Raw genomic sequence first — 13,251 nt, 5'->3', positions numbered from 1 at the left:
TTCACCAAATGTACTATTATTCAACTATAAAATTTTAATTTTGAAACTGCTTAGAAATACAGAAACAAGGGTGCCTAGATGATGCAGTCGGTTAAGCATCAGACTCTTAGTTTCAGCTCAGGTCATGATCTCAGGGTCGTGAGATAGAGCCCCACGTCAGGCTCCATGCTCAGTGGGAAGTCTGCTTGAGACTCTCTCTCCTGCTCCTTCTGCCCCTCCCCACCCCAGCTCTCTCTCTTTCTAAAATAAATAAATATTTAAAAAAAAATACAAAAACAGTTACTATATTAGATTAAAATACTAAATACAAAATACTCTATGCAAATAGTCAAGGACTGTATGTCAAGACTATATTTAAAAGCAGAAAAGTGAAAATAGCTGTCAGGATAGTGAGATTACTGATGATTGTTTTTATTCTTAAAAGTTTCCTTCATATTGCTTTTTAAATTTCTATAACAACAAATGTGCCCTTTTAAATTATTTCATAATATATTAAATGGGTGTCTATTACACCTAACTTAATGGGAATCTGTAGGAAAATTAAATTTATTCTGAGCCTCCTGTGCAATAATAAGATAATATATACCCCTATAGGAATATACAGGTTTGGGCTCTTCCCAAGTCCCATACCACAAGACACTCTAAACAATGCTGTGCCAGTTATGAATTATGCTCCTAAACTAAAATACTTCAAGATGATTTAACATGGAGAAAGTACTAGCTCCAAAGTCAAAGGAAAGATCTGAATCTTTTTAATTTTGACCATCATCATGTAACCATGTAGCAAACATTTCTCAAAGTATAGTCCTAGGATCGCCTACCTTGGAGTCACATGAGATTCTTTTCACAATGCAGATTCCAACCACCACTGCAATCCTCCAACCTAAACAATCAGAATCTCCAACAGAAGTCCAGAGTTTGCCTTTCTGCACAATCTTCCCAGTTGATTTTTATGCACACAGATTTTAAGAACTATTGATCTGCAGACATATTAATCAGGTAAAATAAACACCATTCAAAATTTTCAGTGAAAGAAACCTACAGAACTCTTAACTCTGAATAGGTGATTCAATTACATACTAATTTCTCACAATTACCAGCTCAAACAAGTCAAGTTGTAAGATCACAGGCACAAGGAGCAGACATCCTGCAAATCTGTTGTCTCTTCTGCCTAACCTGTGAAAGTTTCTGGAAAACAATTTTGCAAATTTTAACAAAAGCCTTAAAATAGCCATGCCCTTTGCCCAGAAATTTCACTAGTAAGAATTTTTCCTAAACGAATATTCAAGGATGCAAGCAAGGTTTTTAGGCAAGAGTGTTTGGGACAACAGTATTAATATTCACCATCTGCCATTTTTTTGAGTATATGCACTGCATCTGGCACTTGTGGGTGCTTACACACAGTATTTCCAATCCTCAAAACTTTTATCCCCATTGTAGACAGAAAAAGACTAAGGAGCAGAGAAGTTATTTACTTGCCCAGGCAGGAGTTTTTAACCTGCCCAGGATCTGAATCTCAGGCAGTTTGAGTAAAAACATCAGGCTCTTTCCACTCTTGGCCCTGTAAAATGTTTTAAGATGTCATAATGTTTAAGCAAAGTATGACATGTCAAGTGGATATTTTATATCCATTTAAAACCATGCTCTTCAAAAATCTTTAATGAGATGGAAAATACTCAGGACACAGTGGTAAGTGAAAAACTTGGGTGTGATCCCAGTTTAGAATATAAGGGACACAAGACACAGAACCATATGTATCTTATCTTTATTGGTTTTGTCTGTATCCCCAAAGCCTAACACTAACAGTGTACCTGACATACAGTGGGAACTCAGTATCTGTTGTAAAAGTAAATTATGTGTGGGCCTATTTTTTAAAGCCCAGAAAATAATTCCCAAAATACTATCAGTGGTTATTGCTGGATTAGGAATGATTTTTTTTCTTTTCATATCTGTTTGTACTTTCAAGTATTCTATAAGAAGTTCATATTACTTTCATAATGAGAAAAAAATTGCAATGGCTAATTTTCAAATCCTATGTTTGAGCATCTTCCTATACAAGAGATGCAATTAAGCTTCATATAAACTCAATATGCAGACTAATGTGTGGTTTCTCTAATTCACTCTAACAGAGAAACTATATTTACAAAGTGAGCATTACCTTTTTATATACCAGCATCATAAATGCCAATGGGATTTAATACTTGTTACAAATAAATGTTTTCATCACCTACAGTTATTAGTAGCTTAGCAGGTAGGAAATGGATTTATAAATATATAGCTTCCACAAAATGTTTCTATTAATGGTTTGTGTACTTTGGATACTGCCCTAAGTGTTAGTACCACAAGGATTAAAAATCAAATTCGGTGGCTTCTGCAGCATAGCAAGGGCTTCCTGCCAAGGTCATCCCATGCACAGCAAGAGCCACTATAAATTAGCATTATAATTGTGTCTCATCCCCAATAGTTTATTAAGCATTTTACATAAAGAAAAATAATATGGTCACTGTTATCCATGCATTTTTTAAGAAATACATTTTAGAACAAACTAAGAATGAGCCAACTGGTATATTCTATTAGCTCATCACTCTGGACAATTTCAAACACCAAAGCATGGCACAAACCCGATGATAATTCGACTGTCAAACTGCATCCAAAATGACTTCAATTTCTGAACAAATTCTGGCTTTGTTGGCCAGATTGTACCGCAGTAATCAATCTACAAAAAGCCAAAAGGACAGAAGCATGAACTACACTGAACCTGTCAATTCTAAAAGCAATCTGAGATGAGTGATAGGCAAGAAGGAAAAAGGAAAAGAGAAAAGATATCTTGGAGTAATAAAAGGTAAAATGGGCATTTTTATTGTTGTGTAATTTTCAATTAAAAAAAAAAAACTTGACATGGAGAAAATAGTGGAGGAAGAAGACAATTACATTACTTAGTGGGCCCAGGTTCTGTTTGTAAAAGCAGTAACAGGATGAGAACAGCTCTATATGATCAAGGATATTATGTCTTTGGAATTTAAGTTTATTCCTGGATTATGCCAAAAAAGAAATTCCACCTACCTATAACATTACCAAATAATTTAAATTTCTAGGGATTATCAACCAGCCTCCAATATAAGTAAGCTTCTGCTTCAGTCACAACTTGAAATTTTTGTCAGAATTCCCTCCACTTCACCCACTGTGGGGAAACTATGGGTTGGATCCATTGTGCCCCCCTTTTTTCCTTGCCTATTTATGTTAGAGAAGCTAGAAAAGAAGTTACAATCCCAGAATCTCTTGTAGCAAAGAATGGCCAAAGAAATACAGATGGAAGTTTCAGGAGAATCTTGAGTAGAAAACAATGTTTCCTCCCTTCGCCTGCACAGACTCCAGATGCACCTCCAGGCACAGACAGCCAGTCTGTAACAATGAGGCCAAAAGCCACAGACTGAGGATGGCAGAGGTAAGGAGGGTAGTGACTGGGCTCCTTGATGCCCCTGAGCAAATATTGGGGCTTAGACCTCTTAGCTCCACATTTTGTGTTAGGTGAGGAAAATAAACCCCTGGCTTGTTTAAGCCACTCTATGTTTGGTTTTCTGTTATTCACAGCCAAATACATTCCTGCCCATTAAAATCATCAATATGACAAACCTTTCTATGTTTTAACTTATCAATGATCAACTTCACCAAAACCCTACAAGTCTTCGCAAAGATAAGACTTACTGAGAGTACATGCATTTACTGAGAGTGCTTACTCAATGCCTATGAGGGCAGGGACATAACGCCCATCTCGTTTTACCCTTACAGGACCTTAGAAGAGGCAAAGTTAAGAATCCAATCCAGGCCAGTCTGACAGCAGCTTCTGAGCTCTTTACTGCCAAGACACAATCTCTGGTGGACTTTTTCATTGTTTATAAAGCAATCTTAACCTTCACTTCTGCTCTCAGACTCAACTACAATTGTCCTAACTTTCTGATTGGAGAAAGGCTTCTAAAAAATAAATCATTCCTTCCCCTAAACAAAAGGGATTCACATGTACTTTAAAAAAAAAAAAAAAAAAACTGGCAAGCATTTGCTCTCTAGTGTTTTGAAATCTTTATCTATCACGTGGCACAGAGCTACTGCTACACTAACATCCACTAAGCACCATGTGCCTGGCACTGGGCTAAGCATTTCACATGCATCATCTCATTCAGGGCTCACACCATCCCCATTTTACAAGTGAGCAAACAGAACACATAAGCCTGGGCACAGACTTTGAAAAAAGTCTCTTTCTAGACACCAATGAATGACAAGTTCAAAGCAACTTAAAACTAGAAAGGAGACTGATTTTGCTACTAGTCTTTAGTAAAAATATCAGAAGTGATTAGCTCAGGACCCTTCAAAGAATGAAAAATACTCAAGGCAAGGACAACTACAAGGGTATAAAGCCCTCTCATCCTCAGCAAAATCTAAAATTTCACACTCATGTCTAATATAGCTTTACTCAGTATATACTCAACCACCTTTACAAGAAGCTAATATACTCATCAGTGTGTGAGCTGCCAGGAAGGCCAATAATCTTTAAGTAGCTATGAATATTTATTTATCATAAGGCCATTTTTTTGAGTGACAAACTAAAGATTCTATATTTATTTATTTTTTAATATGTTATATTAATCACCATACATTATACCATTTAATTCATTTTCCAATATACTTGATTTTCATTTGCAATATAAGAATGTGCATTTTATGAACTATGGTTTATAATTAATATAGCTATTACTCATTTATTCAGCACTTCCTATATGGCCAGCACTGTGATGCTTTACATACATCATTTTTGTCTTAATCATCACAAGCACCTCAGGATGCAAGAACTATTAATATTCCCTTTTATTTTATTTATTTGTTGATTGATTGATGGGGGGGGGCAGAGGGACAGAGAGAATCCCAAGCAGGCTCCACACTAGGCATGGAGCCCACTGCAGGGCTCAATCTCACAACCCTGAGATCATGACGTGAGCTGAAATCAAGAGACGGATGCTTAAGTGACTGAGCCACCCACGCACCCCAACATCCACTTTCAGAAAGAGGGTCACAGGTGATGAATTTTCCCAAGCTCCCTATTAGAAGATAGCATCAAGATTTGAATCCACATCTGGCCCATAGCTCTGTGATTTTAACCACTAAGCTTCATAAAGTTATTTGATTTCTTCCTATTATATTAGCCTTAATCAAACATTAGCTAGAAAACTGTATCAAGCTTAGCTCTTATTTATCTTCACTTTCAGTACTCCCCATCTGCGCTTTATATTTCTCCCATAAAACATCTAAAACCTAAGACCATCTTCACTAAAGATTCACTTCACTCACTGAATTAAAGAGATAACATAATCACTGTTCTTACTTTTAATCAATGATGTGTTGATAACCTATTTTAGTGGCTACTTCTGCTACTCAAGCAAGCAAAAGTAAATGATCCTCGCTGTGCCTATCATTGTAAAAATGCAACATGGTTTTCAAAGTCTTTAACAGCAATATCCTAAAGGCCCACCAGATGTCAACCTTAGTTCATAAAAATAGGCCATTTCCCACCTTGTAACACTTCCTTCTATGATGAAACAAGGGATCCAGAACTTTGAAAATGCCTATGCTTTTTTTTAATTTTATTTCATTATGTTATGTTAATCACCATACATTACATCATTAGTTTTTGATGTAGTGTTCCATGATTCATTGTTTTCGTATAACACCCAGTGCTCCATGCAGTACGTGCCCTCCTTTATACCCATCACCAGGCTAACCCCTCCCTCCCTCCCCCTCCCCTCTAGAACCCTCAGTTTGTTTCTCAGAGTCCATAGTCTCTCATGGTTCGTCTCCCCTCCGATTTCCCCCCTTCTAAATTGTATGTAGGCATGCATGTATGTTTTTTAACAAGAAGAAAAGTGTAACAGTAAGATGTAAAACATACAAAAAGAGAAAGAGAGAGAGAAAGAAAGAAAAAATATAAATACACAAATTCCATGTTTGCCTCTCAAGGTCTCTAGCAAATACCAAGACTATTTCTGACTCTTCTGACCTATTTACTTCCTACTTTCCCCCCAGACTTTCTTCTATACTGTTCTTCTCCTCCTCTTTGCATACCATAAGTCACATTTAATTGAATTAAATGAATCAATACTATTATCTCACATGAGGTATGAAATCTAAATTTTGAAAATCAGTATTAAATAAATTAAAAACAATTTTTCTTTATGTTAAACAGTGCTGTCCATGGTATCCATCCCAAGGCTGACCATAAACTTCAATATAAACTTGAAAATAATTCCCATTTATAAAACCATTGACTAATAAAATGGATCATCTTCATTTAGACAAAAATGTCAGATATTCCACAAGGCTGAAAGAAAAGAGAAGAGAAGAGAAAGAAAAACTAGCCAATTTTTCCCTACATTTTCAGCCTGGTGGTTTTTATGTATACAAATTCTTTTGGGATTCATTGATCATCCAAGAATGGTATTTCATTTCTTTGATCAGTGCCCTACTGCCCATATTTTAACCTCGCTGAATTTTTTGGTCCATTGCGTAGAAGAAATTCTCTACTAATAAAAATGCAACCGATTAAAGATTAACTTACCCCCAGGACAGTCTCTCTAGAAACAAATTCCAAGCATTATAATCACTAATTTGCACTATGGAGACTTAAAGACAGATAATCTTACTTATCCTGATTTAAACTGGAAATCTGCATGTATTTTAAGGCAATTAATGAAAAGAAAAATGGCAAACCAGATTCACATAATCAGAAATCCAACCAGGCAAATACTTTACTTACTTGACACTTTTCAAAGGAAAAAGTTTTACACCCTAGAATATCTAACAATATTAGAATATTTGTTGACTTATCAAACTTCCTATCTTGGACTCTATTTTACTCCCACAATATGAAATTGCAAAATTTTTTGGTTCTCCAAATATTTAAGTATACACTATATGTCAGAAATTGTAATGGGCACTGGAAATCTTTTGAATCCATGCTGTAATATTTATTATTAATAATAATAAAAGCATCTAAAATATATATTAGGTTCTTATTTGTCAAACAGTGTTTTAGCTTAGCAGGCATTTTATCTTTTAATTCTCACAAAACCCTAAGAGAAATACTCTTATCAGTCCCATTTAGAGATGGCCGAACTGAGACAGAGAGAGGCCCAGGAACTGTCCCAAGGTCTGTGGGATATGAATCTAGGTCTGAGTGATTCCAGTGCCCACTCTCGCTATAATTCCCTGGTTTAAAACAATGAGACACAGGATTATTTTTGGTTCAGAAAATCAGTCTCACTCCTTCAAACATAGTAGTTCTACATAATTTGACACTAGGAAGCAGGTATCACAAAATGCCTTGGTACACTGCGCCCCACGTTCTATTGCCAAACATGTTCAAAATTTACTTTCTCAGAAGGCATAATTCACTTATCGGTAATTTCTGGAAAGTTAATCAAAGCCCTATATTCAATCATTAAAGAATTCTTTGGGGCTGAAATGTAAATATTTCATTATACATAGATTCTTGAAGAAACATTAGCTCTATTAGGACTTCCTGTGAAAGAAACTTTAAGCAATTTTAAACCACCTCATGTCAGAGTAGCTAAGGGGACAGCCTTCAAATTTAAGAACTGCATCACCCATATTTCATTCTATTCTAAATGAAAATTAATTCAAAAAAGAAATCCACTTCCAAAGCTCAGAGGGCTGCCTAGAAACTAACATCGCTGTCACTATCTATGTGTCCACAAATGGAACAGGTAAGGAAGACACAGTATTATTAGAAAATCCACCTTTCACATCAGCTCAAACTCATGTAGAAAACAATCTCAGAATATTTTTCTGAATAAACTTAGTATGTTGTTTTAGAATCAGAAACCAGGCAAAAAGAACCATGGAACAAATTAAACTGAAATGGATTACTGAAATACAACTTTAATTTCCAAATCCACTATAATTTCTAAATCCACTATACGATATTCTTATTTGAATCGTTTATCACAGAAGTAACTCTCCTAGAAAATTATATAATTTAAGAGGGAAAAAAGAGAGAGAGACATGATAAGCACTAGGGATGTTTATCAATAAAAATAAGCAACAAGGGAGATGAGTTTATAGCTCATCCAAAAACACCAACCAAACACTCCTGCTATTTGTTTCTACCAAGTTATTGTCTTGGAAAACATGTTGTTCTCTCTTAAAATAACCTATTTAATTGTCTTTAAAAGCCACTGCATTTCCAGGGAGGGCTAAATAGCTCCCATGTTGTGATGCATTGACTAATAAAGTCAAAGTTAGTTATGCATAAAGATACAAAAGAAAGTTGGAAAGCTCCAATCCTCTAGATATAAGGACACTAGCTACTGAACGAATCCACCATACACCCTTAGTCAAATTAATGCCTGGTCCTCTACAATATTTTAAGAATGACAGTTATTCAAACTATCATATTTTTCTGGATGAGGGAAATGACCACACTGGTGACTTACAGGTAGGCTAGTAATTAACATTTTTAAGGAAGGCCAAAATGACCTTGAACATTTTAGCGTTCGCTCTGAGAACTCCAATCCTCCCATTAAAACTCGGAATTTGCCTCAGTCCTAAAGCTGTTGGGCCTGGGAAAGTCCCAGAGAAACTAGGGACTTAAAAAAAAGAAAGAAAAAAAATGTGTAAGACAGACACTCATAGTACAGGAAGATTTTTATGAACTGAGTGTAACTCAAGATGTGTTCTATAAGCCTGTCAGGAGATGACCACAGAGTGTCCTCTAACCCAGCAGCATTGCCCTGACACTGTCCCCACGCTCTGGCCGTTTACCCCCCATCCAGGCCCCTTTTACTCGAGAGTGGAGGGTGGGGGGCGGGAACTCCTATCTTAAGCCCTGACATCTGCAGTGTTTCCCAATAGCGAGACAAGGCCCCTCAGCTGGAGGAAGTGGATACTGACATGAGGAGAAACAGGGACAGAGAGCTAGAATTCAAGGCTATCGGGGAGTGGGGATACAGTCACGCAGACTCTGTGAGGTCCCAGTGGGTCCTGATGGCACAGCCCGTGTGTCCGCACTAAAGTTGGCATCTCCAAAGTATCCAAGAACACAACCGGGGCGCGCCGGTACAAACTCGGCCTTTGGCTTTTCTGAAGTGGGTCAAGTTAGCACAAGGTTCCCGATGCCTGGAGACCTGAGAGGCGTTGGAAGGGTGGAGAGTCCCGCGAGGTCTCCACTCCTTGGGTGTCCTGCGGCTTCGCGGGGGAGGGGACCGGGGAACTAAGTCGTCTATGAGCCGGAATGGGGAGCTGGGCGCGGGGCGGGGATGTCCGGGAAGAAGTGCGGACTCAGTCCCGGAGTCCGAGAACGCGGGGGATGCCTACCTTGTAACATGGCCTCAAGTTTCTTCCTGTCCACGCGGAAGCGCTCCTCGCTCCACTCGGGGCTATGCAGAGGCGCCCCGGCGACCAAGTCGTCCTCGGAGCCGGGCATGGGCGAGTCAGTGCTGCGTTCGCTGTTGGAGCCCGGGTCCGATTGCGCCGCCAGGTAGCCGGGCTCGCCCTGGGCGGCCATGGTGGGCGCGCGACGCTCGGGCTCCGGCTCCGGCTCCGACTGCGGCCGCCGCTCTGCCTGCGTCGCCGCCTCCGCTCGCCGGCCGGGCTCGACTGGCTCCCCGCGCCGCGGCGCTAGCTCGTCCCCCGGCCGCCGCCGACGCCGCCGCCAACGCCGCCGCCACGGAGCCCCCGGCGCATCCCAGCCCCGAGAACCGCCCGCCGCCCCGAGTCCCGGCCCGGATGCCGGGCCAGTGACTGCGCCTCCCCCTGCCAGCAACGCCCGCGCGGAATGAGCGCGCCGCGCCGCCCGCGCCTCCATCCGCAGGGCTCCGGCGCCCCCTCCCCGCCCGCCGCCCCTGCCGCCGCGCGCTCATTGGCCCCGCCGGCCCACGGGGAGCCACGGCGGGCGGGCGCGCGGGCGGGCCGCCCCTGGCGCTCGGACACCCTCGCGCGCGCACACTCACCACGTACACACTACCTCTTTTCTGCACTTAACTCGTACAAATCTTATCCCGCACGTATACTTTCATGGTTTTTCAAACACAGACACTTACCAGGTTTAAGCACAACACTTTCTGAACGCACACCAAATTCACACGTAATTCCCCTTCTATTTACACACACACTACACCCTGTAACTCACAGCCCCCGTCGGTCCCACAAGTTTGAAACAAGAGGAGGGTGAAAGGAGAAGACCAGCGGAAGAAACAGTGTCCATCTCTTGCAGACATCATTGTGGTCCTTGCTTTCACGCAGTTCATTCCTCCGCTAAAGTTCAAACCCAGATCACTCCTCTTATCACAGCAAAGTGGTCAGCTGCACAAGAAGTGGACAAGAGGCTTACTCTTTACTCTGAGGAAAGGGATTGTTTTCTTGAATGAAGTGAGGAGGGAGTCATTTTCTACGTGATTCTCGAGGAATTGATTCAGCTGATTTAAAAGGGGGGAGGGCAGGGTGGCGAAGAAAAGAGCCTCTAAGATGGAAATGGTGGTTAGCTGAATCCAGTTGGCATCTAGGCAGCCTGTTTTGTCAGGGACCGAGGGCTCCTCTCTGTATTCAAGGTCAGTCTAATAGAGGAACACCAGCAAATGATCCTATGATCTTAACTGCCCAGGCCAGGCGACCCACCGCCACTTGTAAACTTAGACTTGATGCACCAGGGAAGAAGAAACTTGCTTGCCCCAGGAATGCCCTTGGAACTCCCATTTTGCGTTCACACTGATTCATCCCTGTTTGTTTTGTGACCAAAAGCACAATTTTTTTTTTTCTCTTTTGGGGGTGGGGGTTGGAATGGGAAAGCAGTTTGTTACTGTGCCATAGAGGGAGGCTTACTGGCTTACACAAGGGGCAAGTTATACTTAGGGTCAATAGAAACTCGTATAGGTTCAGTTGCCTATTTAAAAAGAACTGTGCCATGTACTGTGTGTCCTGACAGATGAGGTAACAAAGACTCTGGGAAGTCAAGTGACATGACTAAGTTCACATAGCATCAGATAATGGAGCCAAGAATCAAACCCAGGTCCATGTACGTGGCACATAATTTCCACAAAACCCTACCTTACTGAGTGGAAAACCTTCCCTCTCAGAGTCACCTGCTGAAAAACTGGGAGCAGATAACAGCTTAACTGCTTGCTTGACTGCCATGTCTTCTTTCTCTGAACTTATTAATTACTGTGCAAAGCTCTAACTTAAACACCAAAACAGGTTATCAAGGAGGCTTCCATCAGGGATGTTTGCCATCTTTTTCTGCCAAGAACTATTTGGGGGGAACCTAGGATGTTGGATAGTGTGTTAGGCCCAAAGAAGAGTTATCAAAAACAAACACCATCCCTAGGCTCCTGGAGCTGACATTCTAGTGAGAAAGATAGAATGTTGATCTAAATAAATAAATCATTCAGAAAAATATAAAATTGCACCTATAGTAAGCATTACAAATAAGAGACTCAAGATAGGAAAAAATCTGTAGTGGAGTAATTAGAGTCAATCAGAGAGGTCAGTAGAGGCTTCTCAGAGAAAATGACTCTGGGGCTGAATAGAAGTTTGAGAAGAATTTAACTGGGCAAGAAAGAGGAGAGTGAGGCCTTCCCTACAAATGACTATTTGATCATCCTAACATCCCTGAAGATAGATATTGTAATTATCCTTGTTTTCCAGTTGAGGAAAACGAGGCACAGGAGGTAAAATAAATTACCCAAATTTACACAACTCAGTAAATTATAAAATCAGGATTTGAACCCAGGAAGTCTCCCTTGAAAATTAGACTTAGCCGCTAAGCTATATTGGCTCTCAATAGGATCAGCAGAAGCAAAGATCCTGTGGTGGGAGGAGGCAGTGTACATTCCTTCAGTGGAGAACCAAAAAGGAAATCAGCAAAGCTGGTGAAAGAAAGTAAGGGATGAGATGGTGCTAGCTGAGGGAAGAGAGGTGAGGAGCAGAGTTTGTAAGCCCTGTAGGCCAAGTTAAGGAGTTTTTGTCTTTATCCTTAGAACAGAAAGAAGCCATGGAGATGCTTTAAGTAAAAGATAATGTACTTAGATCTGCATTTTAAAAAATGACAATGGCTATAGTATGGAGAACAGATTGAGAGACAAGGGTAGAAGTACACCAATTAAGAGACTGTCCAGGAAGTTTAGATAATAGATACTGGTAGCTTGCCTAGGTTGGTGAAGATTGAGATGTGAGAGGATTTGAGAAATATTGTGATTGCAAATGTCACCAACTAGATTGGTGATGGATTGGATATGGGGTGATGGACAGAGAAATGTCAAGAATGACTCTAGAGTTTTGGCCAACAGAACTGGAGAAAGATAGGTACCATTTAGCTAAAATAGAAAACACTGGAAGAGGATTGACTTCACTGGAATAAAGATGAATTTGAACTGGGCATATTGAGTTTAAAGTGCCCTTGAGACCCCAAAAAGATATGTCATATAAGCAATTGGACGTATGGGTCTGGAGTTCAGAAAAGAGATCTTGACTGGAGACAAAAACATGTTACTTATTTGTTTATAGGCAGTAATTAGCCGTACACCTGGGTAAAACTGTTTAGGGAAAGAGAAGAGCATTAGAAGAAGGGAGAACCAAGGAAAGAGCCTTTCACAAATTCTAACATTTAGTAATCAAGAAGATGACAATATAATAGGAAAGGAGATAGAAGGAAGGAAGGAAAAAACAAAACAAAGTTTTGTTATGTAAGCCCAGGAAAAAAAGACTACTTCAAAAAAGAAAATGTGATGATCTTTGTATAGTAGGGAGGTCAAAATTTTTTGATGAAGGTCACTGGGACGTTAGCAAGAAAATCAGAATGGAGTGGCGAAGGAGTGAATACAGCTAATGAAATGAGGAGTAAGGACAACTCTTTGGGAAAGGTTTGGCTGAAAAGGGGAGCAGAGAGCAATAGTTGAAGGATAATGTAGGTATAAGAGGGGCTGTTTGCTGTTTATTGGGTTGGTTGGCTGGTAAGTTGGATGACTAATTTAATGGGTGAGGTTTGAGCACTGGAAAAACCACTGGAAATGATCCATTTGACAGAAATTGAATATATAAGAAAAAAAAGAGGAGGAATCAATATTATAGGGCTTTGCAAGCCTGAACAGAGTAGACTCCAAGACACAAACAGAAGCAAAACTGTTCATCCAAAGATGAACAGATAGGTGTAAATGTATGTCACTTTGTAGATTTCATTTCTAGAACTCAAGG

General features: G+C 40.2%; 1 protein-coding gene across 3 annotated transcripts in view; it reads right to left on the bottom strand.

Moving 5' to 3' along the window:
- Positions 1 to 9,822, bottom strand: part of BICC1 (BicC family RNA binding protein 1) — a 306,344-nt gene extending 296,522 nt beyond the window's left edge. For all 3 annotated transcript variants that reach the window (XM_027596826.2, XM_027596824.2, XM_027596825.2), the window contains exon 1: positions 9,382 to 9,822. In XM_027596826.2, coding sequence (XP_027452627.1) covers positions 9,382 to 9,571 — 190 coding nt within the window. In that variant the 5' untranslated portion in view covers positions 9,572 to 9,822. The remainder of the gene's footprint in view (positions 1 to 9,381) is intronic.
- Between the last annotated feature and the right edge of the window lie 3,429 nt (positions 9,823 to 13,251).

This window comes from Zalophus californianus, chromosome 15 (assembly GCF_009762305.2).
Source record: "Zalophus californianus isolate mZalCal1 chromosome 15, mZalCal1.pri.v2, whole genome shotgun sequence".
Classification (NCBI taxonomy): Eukaryota; Metazoa; Chordata; class Mammalia; order Carnivora; family Otariidae; genus Zalophus; species Zalophus californianus.
The sequence above is the reverse complement of the archived record's forward strand: the minus strand, read 5'-3'. Positions and strand labels throughout refer to the sequence as shown.